Raw genomic sequence first — 18179 nt, 5'->3', positions numbered from 1 at the left:
TGCGTCAAAACCAAGCTTAATGACCCATATCAGACGTTGCTGATACATGTTGGAGGTACACTATTTTACTCTCCATCCATGACAAACCAAGATTTACCATAATGTTACACATGGGTCAATTCTGAGTCCATTCTCATTGGACCTAATCTCTGTGATTGCTAGACATAACTAAATCTGATGTTTCAGTGGTCTGCACACCTATCGCTGTCAATTTTAGGCTGACAAAGTAAAGAAAGGGGCAACTTGCCTGCAGTTTGGTAACAAACCCCACAGAAGATAGACAATCAGGACAAAGCGCTAGATCATTTTTAGTTTTATTTTGCGGAGCCAATTTTGCGGAGCCAATATCTTGCCCAAAAGGCATGATGCTAGCAATTATTTAACCCCATTTAATTTTGTAAGCTGGGACAAAATTCCTACCTATACTTGCCTACTATTTATGTTGATGGGTGTGCATGTTTTACATCCCACTCTGTCCAAGCAGTATAGGAGATGCCTTTTAATTCATCTGCCGCTGATGGAGCAACTCTTATAAGGAATGCCACTGCCACTCCTTCTCCTAACCCTGACACTAATCTCCTGATTCTAATCCATCCCCTAATCTCTAACCCTAATCCTAGACCCAACCTCTAGACCCTAATCCTAACTGGCTTTAGGTGGCAATCCTTATTCTGTAGCCTTGCCCAATTGACATACTGTGTATTGTGATTATATTTTATTTTACTTTTACTTTACTACCACTATAAGCTTGCATATGTTAAAAGTCAAGCTTTATATTAAGCATGTTGCAGGTAGTTTTTCATCTTGGCTTGGAGGGCCTGTATTATACAAATTGATAATGACCAATCACAGGCAATATCCTTCACCTAAGCCTACACAAAAGTTGCTTGTAATGAGTATTATACAAAAGCAAACAGTTTAGAAGGAGAGTGTGTACTGTGTATAGCTCAGTGCAGTAATGGAAATCCACCATATTATATTGTAGCACATGAATACCAAAAATAACAACTTGAAATCCAATGATTATAGGCATTTTCAAGTAAGAGCTTTACATATGGCCCATATTATCACAACACATTATATACAGATTACAAATAAGCAAGTTTGCCAGGCTTATAAGAAAATAACCTCCCTTCAATGAGTGACAAATAAAATGTAGTGGAATCAAGGCTGTTGTGGTCTAGCCTCTTTAGATGGGTTTTCTTGTAATATCAGTTGTAGTGGAATCAAGGCTGTTGTGGTCTAGCCTCTTTAGATGGGTTTTCTTGTAATATCAGTTGTCATTTGGCTCATTTAAAAAGAGCCACATGTTTATCGTGTGATGTTTCATCAAATCAATCATCAACAAAGATTAAGTTATTTTATACTTGAAGTGAGGCAAAGATTATCTGTGATTATACAAAGCAAGTTGAATGATATGTGTACATTGTCAACAAATCATTGTATTATGCAGTTTTTACCATGCTTTGAGTAGGGTTTGTATTTGGGAGTGATCAATATTTTGTAAGAGAAGGATGTTGATAGGTTTTCATTAAATCAACAATGCTGTCAACAATTTTCTGAAGCTTTTAACAACTGTTTGGTATTTCAGTCTGAGCCAGATATAAATATAGTTTGATTCTAATGTCAGAAACGATTTGTAGTGATGATTGAAATTTCTGAATACAGTAAAAAACAGCATGCTCCATGGTTAATTTTGCACCTTCAAACATACAAACAGTCTCAAAAGTTGTGTCTTAGTAATAGGTAATTTTCTTTCCTGAAGGTTCTTTGTCAACAATGCCTTAAAAGTTGCTCTTTGGCTTGTAAAAGTACCATCATTTTTTGCCATTTTCTGTGATTCCTTTTTCTCTGATGAAGGCACCAGATGAATCAACCTTCCTTTTACATGGCTACAAACCAATCACAGGCTATGGGAAGTTGAAACTAGTTTTGTTTATTTCTGGCTCTGATTACTAAGACCTTTTTGAATGGATGTGTAGAGTGTCATACAGTGGCAAAGAAGTCCAATGTGAACCAATCTAAGGACTGCTAATGGCATTCAACAAACTAGCCAACTATTGAAAGCAATGCAATTCATATTTTCAAATTCTCTCCCAGATATTGATCACATCTTTCATCATATTTTAGTTTTGTCTGTGTATATAAGTCTTATACAGTCAACCATAATAGGGCTTGTTTTTACAGCTCTTTATGAATTGAAACTTGTGATATATTTAATATTAACGTTTTTATTGTTTACTGTTTTCCTTTGCAGAGTTCAGATGAAGGAGGGCAGTATTCAAGCAGTGGTCAAGGTTACTTCCGTCCAGTTAGTGCAGGACCGTTACATAATGCAATAACAAGCACTCCTATTGGCAATACAACAGGAGACTCGTGGGATGGATACTCTGGTATTGATACTGGTTACCATAGCAACCACACTCATTACTCCCGCTCCATGTCTCTGCCTGCTAACAGGGGACGTCGTGGAAGCGCAGGTGGTTCCCCTCGTCGGCAGCATAGGCAGAGACGTATTCGCTCGTCGTCACATTCCACTTCTCCAAACGATGCCAGTGATGAAGAATTGGACGATGGTCGCCCACTGGGTCATAACTCACAGCACCGTGCTTACAGCAGTGCTGATCCGCTTAGTTCAGAGTATGATGATGAGCGTAATCGTAGTTATCGACATCCACACCCTATGCCCAATAACAGATCACCTATGAACAAACACAGAGACTTCCTAAAGCAAATAGAGGCTACTTTTCTACAGGAAGATAATAGTTCTGATAACAGCCCATTATATAGCCAACCAGGAATCAATGGTAATGGTATACACATACCTAATGGGGACTCACACCAATCCAACACACATAGGAGGAGCCCGCAATCATCATCTGACACCAAATCCAGCAGCTTACAGATTAAAAGCTTGGAAGAGGTAACAGATATGTTTGCCTCCAATCCTCAGGAGCTGCACCGTGTCGTCATGTATAAAGACTCTGATGTAGAAGATTTTGGTTTCAGTGTATCTGATGGTGTGTATGATAAGGGAGTATACATCAATACTGTACGACCAGGTGGACCAGGAGCTAGGAATGGCAACATTAAACCATTTGATAGGATCTTACAGGTTAGTTACATATATTAATTTAGTATGCAAATATTAATTATCCATGAGTGTGATGGTCAAAATATAATCACAAGGTGAAAGATGAATTGTTCCCAGCTCATAGAATGGAACAAAACATCTTTCACAGTGATTATATTTTGACCGTTACACAAATATAAGACTGTAAATATGTCTTTTATATCACACATACATACATTCCATTACTTTATCATCAACATAACACCATGTTTTGCTGTGACACACTTCACTTTTTGGCCCGGCATTTTGGGGTCCACCATATATCTAAATCGCCAAGACTAAGAGTCAGCGCATGGCCTGGCGGATGTGTACTATGTTGCAGCACTGTGATGGTAAAAACTATCACACAGAGAGGCTGATGGTAAAAATGATAAATGGCAATCAACCAATGAACTGTCTGGAATTTATGTATAGTTTGATATAGTTTTGATCTATGTGTGTATGGTCACAAAGAGTGATCTGAAGTGTGGTTCTTAATTATTCTGATTACATTTATTGTCATAACTTTAAGCCACACAGCAAATAGACTTTATTGTTAGCAATAGGGAAAAGGTATACAAGATATACAAGATATATGCGAATGTAACCTTTCTATCTGTGTAAGGTAAAAATTATGTGTCCGATTTATTGAAGCCCCTTATTTGGCTGTTTATATAATGACCATTGAAATGTAGACCTTCCATGACTTATTGTGATTTTACATGAAGTTGATCAAGTAGAAATCATAAGCTTCAATTTGATTTAATGGAACTCTTAAGAACAGGTAAATTTTGAAACCTGACAACAAATTGATCCATTTTATGAAGGTAGAGTTTAAAATTAGATTATTGTATTCTACTTAAATTCCACTATGGTGAAAATTCTTTTTTATTCCATTTCCTATTTTCAAGTACTTCGTCTGAGTGTTGGGGAGAATGTATTGAGGTTTGTGAAATGGAACAGAAAATTCAGTTTAACCTTTGAAATGATAATAATAATTAATAAATAATAATTAATAATAATAGGATACAATTCCCACCCAAAAGTTATTTTTGCGCACTTTATGTTATTATTATTTATTATCTTATTATTATGTATTATATTTATGTTTCATGTTGATCATGTTTCAATACTGTGTGATGTGATCAAGCAAAATAGTTGGATGTTGGTCAAATTGATCTGTAGATATGATTCAAAGAAGCGGTTTTTATTTTTAACTGCTTTTAGCAGTATGACAATTTTTATATTTTAGGAACCAAAGTTAAACTATCATGGGAGTTTTGGTAATTGTAGCTTGTAAACCTAGTAATTAACATTAAAATTTGAAACAACAAAGGACTTCGAACTGTTAGTGTTAGAAGACTCATATTGCCTGATTGCACCATATACCCAGCAAACAAAAAATGTTTTTTAAATGAAATGTGATAAACATGCTTTGGTCAAAACTTTTTAATAACATTTAAATGATGTGTTATATAAAGGTCATGAAAGCATTTTTAAAATCTTTCATTTGAAAAATAGTACAACATTGTTTAAAAGTTTTGTCAAATATTTTGTGAAATTTGCTAAACAATATCAAATATTTTGCTTGTTTAGATCCACGTCTGTAATATTTCTGTTAACTAGCCAAAGCCTTACTTTTGTATCATGGTCTGCACATAACACAATTTCATCTCAGTTCATTTTAATGACAAATATAATGGTGAGGTCTAGACACTGATGGAAAAACATTGGAATGATTATCATAGAAATGTCTCATTTAGAAATATTCAGCCTGCTTTCTTAAAAAATTCTACATGTTGGAGTCTCTGTGGTTTAGCATTAAATCTGGTTTACTACTTACATAAGATAAAATGAATTTCATTTGTGTTTGCATCTGTAGATCCTTTTGAAACGAGCATCATTCTTTATCATTAGGGTAATCCTTATCTAAGCTATCAACACAATAATCATATACTTCATCTTAACTATTAATGTTGTGTGTGTTTTTTTGTCTGCTTGGTGTACCTCTTTGGGCTCTGGAATTGGTCATCTTTGGCCATCAAACTTTTAATGCATAATAACAGCTAACTGCACTTCTGAAGGTTGTAGCTGTAGAAAGAAAGAAGATTGGTCTATTTTCATCTGTATAATATATATGCCAACATGAAAAATAAAATAACTATTTGTTTCTATGTTTTACTTTTGTTGCTTTCAGATCAACCAGACACGGTGTCGTGACTTGGACTGCTGCATGGTGGTTCCTCTCATCGCTGAGTCTGGCAATAAACTAGAGTTGGTGTTGGGTCGCAATAATTCTAATCAAAATGGAGGAGGACCACAGCTTGGTATTCAGCATCATGTCACTCCTAATAGATCATATAGGGAACAAGAGAATGGTGATTCTTCTATGCTTAGTGATACATCATCAAGGACACTGTAATCGGTCAATGATGCCTAGACCATACACATTTTTAGCCAAGGTCAAAGGTGAACTGCTTATGAACCTTGACATATTTTAAGTGATGAGCTTTGCAAAGATCATAAGTCAGTGAATTGTAAATCTTGACAGATTTAAAAATTCAAGAAGTCATTGATGATGTCTGGATGATAATGACAAATCAAAGGTCATGTGATAATGGTCTAAAGAGGTTAATGATTTTCATAGTATTTCAGTGTGTTTGTGTGATCTACAATCATGGAAAATAATACTTTGACAATATGCTGGAACTCTTCATTGCTACTCTGCTAGTTTAGTGCAATTAGAATAACTAATTAACTATGTTTGATGAGAAGTACAAACTTTTCCCTTGCCCATTCCCCCCTCAATCAATGTTAGGAAGACTGGAGAGTCTAATATCAAAAGCGCTATGTGGGAGGGGAGGGGTTGTGATATATATTTTTTATGCCAGAGTGGGTCAACATTATTTTCCATGATTGTAGGTATTACATAAGATATATGGTCCAAGCCCAAAGTAATGGACAAATATTACTTTTGTAAAATAGCATTTCATATTTTTGTCACATATACTTTGTAAGATATTTAAAATATATTTTTGAAAACAAAAAAACTATCCAAGAAAGTTGTTTTTTAATGTGATGAATGGAGAGTTTTGTTAATGATCCTGAAATCACGAAACAGTAATAAAGTCCATTGCTGCGTCCATTGCTGTGTGTAGTGAGGATAAATTATTAGCATAATATATACTCCAAACAGGTGTTTACCCGGCACCCTCATCATATCATATTCAAACATTGAGAAGATGATGTACATGAATCTAATCACATTTGATGGTGCAAAAAAATGAAACATTTTAATATCAACAATGGATTTGATTTGTAATTAATGAATCACTTCACCAAACAGTATCAATCAGGATGTCTTTCACTATAACCATGGTTTAACCAGGGTTTACCATTACCAGTCATAGTGTTAAACCTGATTAACATAGTGTTAATCGGGTACAAATAAGCATAAATCAGGTTTAACTACTAGATCAAGGGATGATTTTATGAAGACTTATGTATAACCTTTTTAGGTCCTCAAATTTTAAGGCAAATTTACAATAGACTCTGCAGTATTAAAATTTGTAATTATGCCATTTTGAAGCTTTGCAGCTCTGTGTCAATTTAGCACAAGAACTTAAATATGGAGAGACAGCCAGACGTGTTTCCTTTTCATAAACCAATGTTTAAATGTACAATTTGTAAACCAATGTCATGAATATTAATGAGTTCATGATAAATGAATAACAGGTTCTGCTGCATCTCCCCGAAACACTCAAAAACAGAACAAATTTAACTTATGGAAGCTTAAGTGCCATTTCATGCTGGTTTCATACTTTCTGCTGCTTGCCGCTGAGCGGCATGACGCTTCATAAGTTTGTCATGCCGCTTGCACTTTTCTGCAAGCGGAGCGGCAGCAGCATGAATATGAAAGCCATAGTTGCTGCTCATATCGTATTATGTTCTCATACGTCAGAGCCGGCATTGCTCCCGAGTTGACTTGAATTCAACTCCTAACAATCTGCCACTTTGGGCAAAATGGTGGAGTAATCACCCACGTGATGGCGCTGGTCACCGCTAGCATTTCTGGTGCGACTGCGCAGTGAAGCATAATCGTCATCAAAGCGGCAAGTGGCGGGAAAGTATGAAACCAGCTTAACACTTTCAATGTTAAATCTGGATTTATCCTTAAAGCTTAACACGGCCTTATATTTTGACCAGTGCCTTTTTGTTGTTTTTATGTATTTAGCTTTGCCATTCATTATGAATGCATTATCAATGAATTATATATTTTGTCTAATGTCAAATGTCTTCCTTATATTGAATTGATATCAAATATTAAACTGGTATATTAAAATACTACATACATTGTTTACTGTAGGGAAACCATTTGTGACAAGATGTACTTATAGATATATTGCACTTGGTGAAAATGTCAACTAATGAATAACTATACCATTTTTACGCTGATGTGGCAGTGACATCAATCCGTAGAGGCAGCTGTTTCATGCATATCCATGTGGCATCTTCAAGCATGTGTACACCAGCGCTTTGAGCGAATGCTAGCAATTTAAAACTGCGCTGAATGTAATGCGCACTGACGATGTCACTGCCACATCAGAGTGAAAAATGGTATAGTCAACAATAAATATTTTGGATATTTCAAATATTTTATATTTGACATTTGGTATTTTGTTCTCTACTGCAATTAAAAACAGTCAAACTAAGTCACTTGTGTTATGTTTTTGTGAGTATTGTTTATCTTCCACGTATAGTAGCAGTGAAGAATGGCAAGTTAATGAATATGAGCTACTGGACTTGCTTTTCCAATTTAATCTGTTGTATTGATGGTGTTGTAAGGTTCCAACATTGCAAATTAATTACACAAGTCTCTTTCACTCTCTGACAGATCAACTCAGGCTTCCCATGATAGCCTCACTTTGGCTATCAAAATGGCTGCTAAAATTGCATGTATTTGTAAACAAATGGTCTAGGCTAAGTTAATATTAATATAGTATTGATACTCCCTGACCTGAATCCATTATGTGGCATCATTTGTATAGCTTATACTCACTAATTACATATTGTACAGTGTATAAAGAGAAATGTAATGTGCAATAATACCCCTGCCTCATGTAGTATTATACCATGGAAATATTTCCATGATTATACCCAGCCATATGTAATACACAATGTAGATATACTAGTGAATTGGCATTGTGTGCATAGGTGTTTGTTTGTTTATTTGTTTAATGATTTGAGAAGTGGAAGAATGCTGAGACGTACGTGACTCAAGGAGCATAGATGAGCTTTAAGGTTCACTTGTTTTGTAGAAAGAAATTCAATTCTACCAATATATATTTTGTGTGCTGTATATATTGTAGTGTTGTCAGACTCATGTTGGTCTGGTATAGCTAGTATACTTGCCTCACTTTGTTCATCAGGTTGGTTGATTAAATTGACGTAATTTTGCTTGACAAAACCAAGCATTTTTTGTCAATCGAAGGTTTTGGTCAAGCAAAAATACAAAAATGTATAATACTTGACTCATTTGTGGAAAAAGCTGTGGTAAGTTACAGAAAAGGTTCTTAAATTTGTATTTTTATTTATACTTGTTTTTCAAAATTATTTCAGTTTATACAAACACTGCCTGAAATTTTGTAATTTCTGTTAAATAAAATGCCTTGCAAAACAAAATAATGCTGAAATAACCATGTTCGTGATCATATCAGGTGATATTGAATTCAAATCATTCATAATTTGTAAGAGAAACTTGTTCATTTATGGGTTCCAGTGTAGGTGTCAACTATTTATTTGCACTTTCTTACAAAGAATCTATTGTCATTTAATTTCATTTTTATGAAATTTTTCCCAACCCCCTCAATGAGTTTGCCATAATTGTTTCTTCTTACAAATGTTTGGGCAACAATATTATTCTATATGACTTGACAACATGACCAAATCTTTATTGAGAATCATAAATTGCAAAGATTTTAATTAAAATGTTATTATTTACCCAACTTCACATCTAGACGTAAAGTTTAAGATGCAGTCTTGTTTTACTAGAATTCAATGCCCTACACTGGTGAGTCAGTACCATTAATATTACTTAAATTATTGATTTACTTTCTGCCTCAAAGGGAGAGACATTTTGTTAGACAAGAACAGAGCATGTGCCTTATCCAAAAGTGTCTTAAATTATATTAATGTTTATGTATACCTTATGATATGTGACCCATCACATCGAAACACGGCAGTTGTCGTCAAAAATTAACTTGTAGGTTATTTTACCAAGCTAGAGGATTGCTTTTAAGCTTTAAAATGACACCTCTTCCATCAATGTCGCATGTAGAATGGTGATTTTATGGGACAAATAGAGTTCAAATTATTATTTTCTTTATTTATCAAGGCCCTTTTTCTTTATTATCTTTAAATGTGGTTTTCCGACAACTGCCGTGTTTCGATGTGATGGGTCACATATTGTCAAACTATAATCTTAACTATGTAAGTGGTGTTTTTTATAACTCTTGTCAAATTGTGTACCATGATTTTCATTTATATACTTTTTCAACTACAAATTATATATATTTTTGTGAAAATCAGAAGAGTTTCACATAATGATTGTACATTCAGCATTTGTAATGTCTGTGTATTACTAGTTAAATATAGTTCAAATGGCTGAACAATGTTTTGTTTTCAAAATAGACTGTGTTTGTGTAGTTTTAATTTATTTCCATATACATGTATCTATCATACAGTTTTCCCAAGCCTCAGACCTTGATTATTATCTTTATTTCTTTTATATTGTTTCCTGTCAATTACTGTTCTCAAAAGTAAGAACTAAAATGATCCAATATTTCTACAAGGTGTGCGTTAACAAATGTCTGCAACACTAGTAGTCAGTCAACCATGTTTGACTCACCCTGATTCTCATTGCAGATAGAATGCCGTCTTATTGGAATGGGATTGGTGTCAATTCAGCTAGAAATCTTACATTAGACAATAGAAACAAATTAGTTCGATCTTGCGATCGACCACCAATGCTTGGTCGATCCGTATTATTTATGAAATCAATTAAATGACTATTGTTAATTGTGATAATATATGAATCTTTGCCTGTATCGACAATGATCAATATAAATTTAGCATTAATGCTGACTAATTATATAGTTGTTAGTTCATTAATAACAAGCATCGAAGCAGCATCGATGATCAATCCAAAGATAGAACAAATTTGTTTCTTGTGCCTTATACCTCAATACAAAAATATGTGATTTTTGGCCCACTGCCTTGTCAAAAGCAACAGCTTACAATTATATAGATAATTATGCTGGGCTCATGACAAAGGCCAGGAAAGATTGGACAAAAGTAACACATTATTTGGGGCTCTGTTTTATGGGGCACTTTATGGGACACTTTGTATCTGATGTTTTGGAGAAGAAAAATCTATTAACAGTGAATTTTTATTTTATATAAGGGTTGTAACACTATATTGGATAACTTGTTTAATTTGATGAAAACACCACAATGTCCCCGGTTCAAATCCTGGAGAACCATAATGAACTTTGTTGGATATCCTCTCAATATGATTTGATTTTTGTTTGTGGTAGATATTTTGATATATGTAGCATATTTCTGTTCACAAGATGAATATTTCTAACATTATTATTTGTGTACACAAACCAGACTTATTTATGTCAAATACAAGAAGTAAAATGATATTTGTGTCTCTAGTGTTTTATTGTATGCTTAATGCTCATCAAGGTAGCTATTTACACACACCATACATACATAAATACATTTCTTGCAGACATACATTAAGGGATCTAAAATGAGCGTTTATTGCGTTTCGACAGTATTTTTGGGACATGAGAGCACCTCAGACCTATCGAATTGCATTCTGAATACGAAGCATGTCTTTCTGATATCAAATAATTTTCATTTTTTGAAAATCACAATATAATACAAATTTTATGACAAATTATAAAAATTTGATATTTTTCAAATTTTTGATATATAACAGTCCTCGAAGTAAATTATATAAATCTAATGACATATTCTTAAAGTGTATGTAGCAGGGAGGAAAAGCCGACGGTCAATTGAAAATTTTGACCTTTCATATTGAAGATATGGATTTTTTCCCAAAAAGACCTAATTTTTTTTGGGTGTTTTGGGAAAAAAATCCATATCTTCAATACGAAAGGTCAAAATTTTCAATTGATCATCGGCTTTTCATCCCACCTACATACACTTTAAGTATAAATCATCAGATTTATAAAGTTTACTTCAAATACTGTTAAATATCAAAAATATCAATTTTAATGATTTGCCATAAAATGTGTATTAAATTGCGAATTTCAAAAATCAAAATTATTTGATATCAGAATGACATTCTTCGTATTCAGAATGCAATTCGATATGTCTGATGTGCTCTCATGTCCAACAATAAATACTGTCCAAACGTTCATACCCCAGCCCTTAACTATAGGTTAATAAATGTGTATCACTTGTTGGGAGTTAGATTGTACAAAATAATGCACACATACGGAGCTGTTGATGTGACAATGCACAAGCCCTGCATGGGGGGGGTACATTAGACGCATCAACTCAGTACAAGTAGTGGAAAAGTGCCTAATTTGCATAAATCTAAAATGGCCGCTTATGCAGGGGTGAAATTTAAAATTGGGTGCAATCTTGCTAAAAACCATACCAATGTATATTCCTCTCGTCATAAGGATTCAGAAAAAGTATAGTTTGACCTATCTCCGATGTACATTTCTTGAGTTATAGGGGAAAAGGTCAAATGTCAAAGTTTGGACTCTACAGGGGGACAAAAAAAAATTGAAAAATTATCCGATTTTGATCAAAATGGTCTCATATTGTTCCGCTTGCAAAAGAATTTAATATAAAGAATAGTTTGTCATATCTCAGGTGGTTTGTTACCTTGGTAACATGGCAACGAAGATCAAATTCCATTGAGCCGTACCTATTGACCTTGACCTATTTTGTGATGTTACCTATTTAACAAAACATCCAAAACAATGGAACTTTTTATCATTTTGATTTATTTTTGCCAAAGGAATAATTTGAGACCAGTTGGATGAAAATTGGAGCATATTTCAATTGTAAACGATGTGGGCCCCGATATTTGACCTTTTGCCTATAACTCAAGAACTGAATGTCAGAGACAAGGAAACTCTTATTTTTTCTGAATCCTTGTGAAGAAAGCAAAACTTTGGTATGGTTTTTAACAAGATATTGACCAACTTTGAAATGTCACCCCTACATAAGCGGCCATTTTGGGTTTATGCAAATTAGCTATGGGTCTCCTCTAGCCATTAATACCAAAATAAGTACAAACATTCCCCACTTAATGTCACTATCTATGACGTCATAATGTGAGGGAAATTCTGGGTAATTATGAGTAATGGAAATTCTGGCTATGTACAAAAGTATGGGCAAAATTGATTTTCGGCTAAAAATTCTACAAAAATGCAATTTTTCCTACATATAATAGGTAATGACTACACTCCTCAAAAGAATTAAAGGATCAGTTGAATATAATCAGCATTTTTGAAAACATTGGATATAATGATAATATTATTGATAATTGTGCTTGATCTTTCATTACATAACTTGTTCCCTAATTCACTCATTACAAATATTCGCTAACACCCACATCTTGAGGGGGGAATGGAGGATAAAATGTCGATTTTGAAGCCAATTTTCAAACATCACCACGGTCAAGGTCAAGTCACATATTGAGATGGGTTTGTGTATGTGATGTGTGTTTGGGTCCATACGTCACATTAGTGGGTATAAGATGCCCCCAATGTATCCCCGGGGTGGTGAAAGTCATTAATGTAACAAGTAGTAAAAAGTCAGTAGCTCTAGGAATAATTTCGCAAGAGCGAAATGAAAATCAATTGATTTTAGTAGAAACCAATGGTGCCCCTCCTCTATGGTTACCCCGGGTAAGGTGCTGGGGTAAAATTGTATCACTAAAATGAGTGCAAAGGATGGATCTACGATTAGCTTAGGTCGTTTGGGCGCAAATGCGGACATTTTTTTTTATGACGGATAAAAAATCTTGGGGTGGTATAACACCCCCTCCTTCGTAGTTCTAGGGTTAAATCACTGTCTGAAATCCATTTTCAATCGTATAGACCTACTTCAAAATACAACAACAATAACTTGACCGTTCTAAACTTGTCCGTCGGCGAACCTAACAACAACAACAAAAGACACTGAAAAAGATATAAATTTATAGGCCCCCAGAATACTTTGGGTTTTCCTTTTAAAATAATGCCCAAAGTTTAGGCCTATCAACAATTCGGGTTTTGTTTGTGTGTGTGTTTTTCGGTTTTTTTGTTTATTTTTTTATGAAACAATTGCACGAGTTTGTTAGAATGGGTCATAGAGCGTTCTTTTAAATTCTTGGACATGTTCGGATGTAGGCCTAATCTTATTTATGAAGATTGGATCGTCGTAAATGTAATTGGAGTCTGTCAAATCTTTGGACATTAAATTACTGTACTTTTTCAGATAATTTCGCAAGGTTGATCGCGCGCGCCGGCGCGGTTTTGCGTTTAGGTGCTGATGACTCGAATGCTGGACCCAATATCGCTTGATTGATTGGTGACGTCTGAGAAAAAATGACCAAAACGCCTCAACTTAAGTTAGACATCGTTGTTCAAACCTTTTCTTACTGATATTATGCAGTAGGCTAATTACTTGGCATGCTTGGGAAAACTAACCATGTAACTCTTTATCTTTTCGTCGGGCGCACACGCGTCTTTCGCACTGCGTACAAGTACATGTACGGCACGCTCGCACGCGTCTAGAATCTTGATTTGAAAAGTCCGCGAATTTTCCAGGCACTGCTTTGGGTACTGGTCACTCTTGGCTGTTTTTGTCATCTCTAAACAAAACTATATTTTAATTTTGTGCTTGTTGATTAACTGACATCGCTATAAGCAATGAAAATCAAATCTGGGTTGATGCAGTATTTGCATCTGGATAAAACTTACAGTATGCTAACGGGAAAGAATGTTAAACTGTTGATGGAATTCTTCAAACTTCTGGATGTTCATATGGAGACATCTTTGAACGGTAAGAGTGCATTTTGTTTTGCTAGATCACCATAGGCCTACTGAAAAGTGCTTTCGTGTCCACTCCATGCGGGTTTACTTTTGCATCACGGTTAAACAGTAACCTACACACTTTTCATTCAAGCTTTGAGGGCAGGGCTCTGACGACAAATAAAGGAAATTAATGTAATCATAATATAGGTAAAATAAGTAAAGGCAACTTACTGGAAAGTTTTTGTCTCGGAAAACAGTTTTAAAAGTCAGCACTTGTAAGTTGTATTATTGTATAATTATGTTGACATACACTCCCGCATACACCACTTGGCTATATCTCTACCTTCTCAAGATAGTAATCTGATTTCGTAAAGCCTGTGGAGTCTAAACAGCTCATACTTTTATAGGCCTTCACCTTGCTATCTACTGAAGATAGTTTTATAATAGGTCTTACAATTCTTGAAATGATGAGAAAGTAACGGATGTTAGCAGAAAGAAAGTTTCAAAAAATACAAAATGGTTATATTTCCTTTGTCTGTAGATATCCAGTTCTATGTGTTTATGCATGCTACAACCGACATGAACAAGAGTCAAATCTACAGGGTTTTCGACATGTTAGATGTGGACGGATCTGGACAAATAGATTTTGATGAATTTTATCTGCTATGCTGTATTCTGATTTCATTGAATGTGAGTCTGCATTGAACTCTCTGCAATAATCACATCGTTTGCAATCGATTCACTTAGACGGACGCGGACCATAGGGCTTTTTGGACTGAACAAAAACCTATACTGGGGATAGGCTACCTATTAAGCCTTTTCGAAGTATGGCGTACACAAAAGGAGGACAGTCTTCAAGTTGTGTAAAACCCGGCAAATTCAAAAGACTTTACCAACTTCGTGCCGATCACTATTACGGTCCGCCATATGAAGAGCTTTGTTGCAAAGCCCATTACATCCACTTGAGCAATTTCAAGAACATCAAAAAATCATTAAAAAAACCAACCACTGATATAGAGGGGGTTTTCAACAAAAGCAGTTTTTGGCGGGATGCTCATCCTACCAAAGCATCCCGCCAAAAACTGCGTTTGTTGCAAACCCCCATATATCAATACTTTTTTGACGATTTTTTAAATGTTTTCTCAAAATTGCTCAAGTGGATGTAAGGGGTTTTGCAACAAAGCTCTTCATATGTCGAAAAGGCTAAAATTTAGGGGTGGGACTTATTAAGGAAGGCACTTAGCCTATAACTTATAAGGGTGCTTCTATTATGCCGTTATTAGGGGATGCTTAGGGCGAATCTGAATACACCTTTAAACCAAAATGTGATTGAGTTTTTGTTTTTTGGAGGGGTGTTATAAAATAGACATTATGTAAAAGCTTGTAAAAAGACAAAGAATAGTTCATTCTAATATAATTATGATATATTTTGTTTTGCCTCCCAGGACAAGGAGGAGAAACAGTTCATTTATCGCCATTCTCGTACCGTCTTTGAGATACTTGATGAGGATGGAAGCCAAAGCATATCGGCTGAAGAATTTTCTGCGTTTGGGTTTCTCTTCAACTTCCATGGCGATGCAGTCAAACAGATCTTTGATGATTTCGACATATCTGGTGACCAGGTAAAACGGAATTATCATGAACCCCAGGGACGTAGCCAGGTGGGGAAGCGCTGGGGGGAGGGCAGATTACCCCTCACCCCCCGATTTTTTTTCTGTGATAAAATGGGGACGGCAAAGAGTAAAGTGTCTTTAAAATGACTAAAAAATAACAAATGGGGACAAAAAAATCGGCTTTGCACCTTCACATCAAAATCGTGGCTACGCCACTGAGGGACCCAGATCATGAGTATTTCATCACGTTTTTCATCACGTCTTATTTGTGGTGTGGGTGAAAAAAGGAGGTACTTTATTGGCTATCTCCAGTCTGTACACAAATTCATAGGCGTAGATCCCGGGGGATGGGGGGATTTATCCCCCCCAATATTTTGCCAGGGGGGGATGGTCCATACAATCATCCCCCCCCAATGTTGACGCCTGGTAATGGGTGTCTGACCAAATTAACCTCATATTTGCCCATTTTAGCCCCAAAAGTGCAAATTTTCGCGCGCATCGCGCGCATTTAATCTACTTTTACACCATATTTAATCAGTTTAGCTTCAAAATAGCAAAAATTTTCGCGCGCTTTGCGCGCATTTATATCATAAACTAATTCTGTCGCCAAAGGGTGCTGGATTGACTATACTTCAAGATTTTTTTTTCCAACTTCATCCCCCCCCCCCAATGTCAAAAAGAAATCTACGCCACTGCACAAATTCTAATTGTTGGCTATACCAAATGTCATATGCATTCTAAGTTTTGCCTCTCTGAAATGTATGATAACCCTCCTCCGACTATTCTATCTAGTACCACCTAAAGCTTGCATTACATGTAGGCCTAAAATTGCTTGTATCTGAACATTGACAGCTCCATTCAACTGACGTATTCTCTCTTTGCCAGGCCCTTGATTACAAAGAATTCAAGATGTTTGCTATGGCTTGCATTGACAGACAAAACGACATTGATAAAAAGAAGAAGGAAAAGATGGAGAAAGATAGGCAAATATTGGAGGAAAAACTTCAACGTAAACTGGAACTACAAGAGCAAGGTCATGGTGGGGAATCACGGCCTGGCTGGATGCAATGGATAACAAACCTATGGCAATCAATTAGGGCTAATAATAGATAATATTTAAATGGGGGAGGGGAGGGGTCAAGATGGTGAACAGAGGGAAACACATTGATATTCTTTCATAGCAATGTGTAATATTCTGCAGGAATTCCAGCAGATGATAGGAAAGATTGAAAGCAAAATACCAGCAAACACAAACATGTTTTTGAAACGTTATTGATATGTTCTGGCTGAAACTGTTTAATATAAAAATTAAATCTCAATGTCATAAAAACGTTTTAAAACGTTCTTTATAAAAAAAAACACTACTAAGTTTTCAAAATGTTGCTGTAAAATTATATATTTTGAGGCAAACATGTTTGCAAAAAATGTTGTCAATACTTATATATTTAACATGTTAGAATGTTTTGCAGCAAGTTTTCAAAAATGTTTTTGAATGTTATTGAAATGATTTATACCCTTTTTCAAAACCCAGGCATAAACGTTTTTACAACATTAAAAAGGACTCTAAATTATATATTTCAATTTGAATGTTTACTAGCATCATTGGCAGCTTTAGTTCATTTTCATGGGCAGCATGTCTTGGTTTCTTGTAACTCATCAGGCAAGCAACCACAAACTGAAACAGATTTGTTGTACATAAATGTTTTATTATAGAAATGTGCAATTAAGGGTAGACGAGGTATTGTTGGTCGAAGCAACCTAAAAATCGATTTTTATTATCTAGATCAATATATTATTGAAAATTAACACCTTGATGTTTTGCAAAAGTTAGTTCTACAAATCGTATACTTTGCAAACTTGCTTAATTTATTGTTGTTAATGAGTTATGTACGTTTTACAAAAGTGTTGTTGTTTCAGCCCTCTTTACAACGTAACTCAAGAACCGCAGCACCTATAAAAGTATATCTGTGATATTTTAATTCTTCTACACACTCGCTATGAATTGAGCAATGCAGTTTTTGCCAAAGCTCACTACCATTCATAAGATGCTGTGAACTACCAAATCACAACAGTTTAAAATAATTAATAACCTTAAGTTGAGAGAAGCATAACTAGGTAGTGAACCAGAAAAGGTGGACTTTGGTTACATAATCAATCTACATATCATTGTCTTTTATAATAAATGCTCTTACAAATATGCTTACTTTGGTTTGGGACTAGCCCTTACAAATATGTTTACTTTGGTTTGGGACTAGTAGGAAGAAGTTATCAAATCATTGTCATTGCTTTTAAGGAGAAATATACATGTACTGACTAAACAACAAGTGGATATATGCTGACAATGCTGGAAGAGTGATAGCATCCACTAGTATTCCCTGAGGTTAC

The 18179-nt window shown here is 35.1% G+C and overlaps 2 protein-coding genes across 3 annotated transcripts in view; both read left to right on the top strand.

The window, feature by feature from the left end:
• Positions 1 to 9327, top strand: part of LOC140149246 (glutamate receptor-interacting protein 2-like) — a 53066-nt gene extending 43739 nt beyond the window's left edge. For both annotated transcript variants that reach the window (XM_072171479.1, XM_072171478.1), the window contains 2 exons: positions 2258 to 3115; positions 5310 to 9327. In XM_072171479.1, coding sequence (XP_072027580.1) covers positions 2258 to 3115; positions 5310 to 5534 — 1083 coding nt within the window. In that variant the 3' untranslated portion in view covers positions 5535 to 9327. The remainder of the gene's footprint in view (positions 1 to 2257; positions 3116 to 5309) is intronic.
• Positions 9328 to 14076: 4749 nt separating this feature from the next.
• On the top strand, positions 14077 to 16915 carry LOC140149245 (EF-hand calcium-binding domain-containing protein 9-like). Its single transcript, XM_072171477.1, has 4 exons — positions 14077 to 14209; positions 14723 to 14871; positions 15627 to 15803; positions 16680 to 16915. Exons 1-4 carry the CDS (start codon positions 14077 to 14079, stop codon positions 16905 to 16907), a joined length of 687 nt encoding a protein of 228 aa, XP_072027578.1. The 3' UTR covers positions 16908 to 16915.
• Positions 16916 to 18179: the final 1264 nt, after the last annotated feature.

Source organism: Amphiura filiformis, chromosome 3, assembly GCF_039555335.1.
Source record: "Amphiura filiformis chromosome 3, Afil_fr2py, whole genome shotgun sequence".
Classification (NCBI taxonomy): Eukaryota; Metazoa; Echinodermata; class Ophiuroidea; order Amphilepidida; family Amphiuridae; genus Amphiura; species Amphiura filiformis.
This window is presented reverse-complemented; position numbering and strand designations above follow the sequence as displayed.

Excerpts from the sequence above, each read along its gene's own strand:
- LOC140149245 (XM_072171477.1), top strand. The coding sequence starts at position 14,077 with ATGAAAATCAAATCTGGGTTGATGCAGTATTTGCATCTGGATAAAACT. Across the intron at positions 14,210-14,722 it reads TATGGAGACATCTTTGAACG|ATATCCAGTTCTATGTGTTT; the intron begins GTAAGAGTGCAT and ends CTTTGTCTGTAG. Across the intron at positions 14,872-15,626 it reads GTATTCTGATTTCATTGAAT|GACAAGGAGGAGAAACAGTT; the intron begins GTGAGTCTGCAT and ends TTTGCCTCCCAG.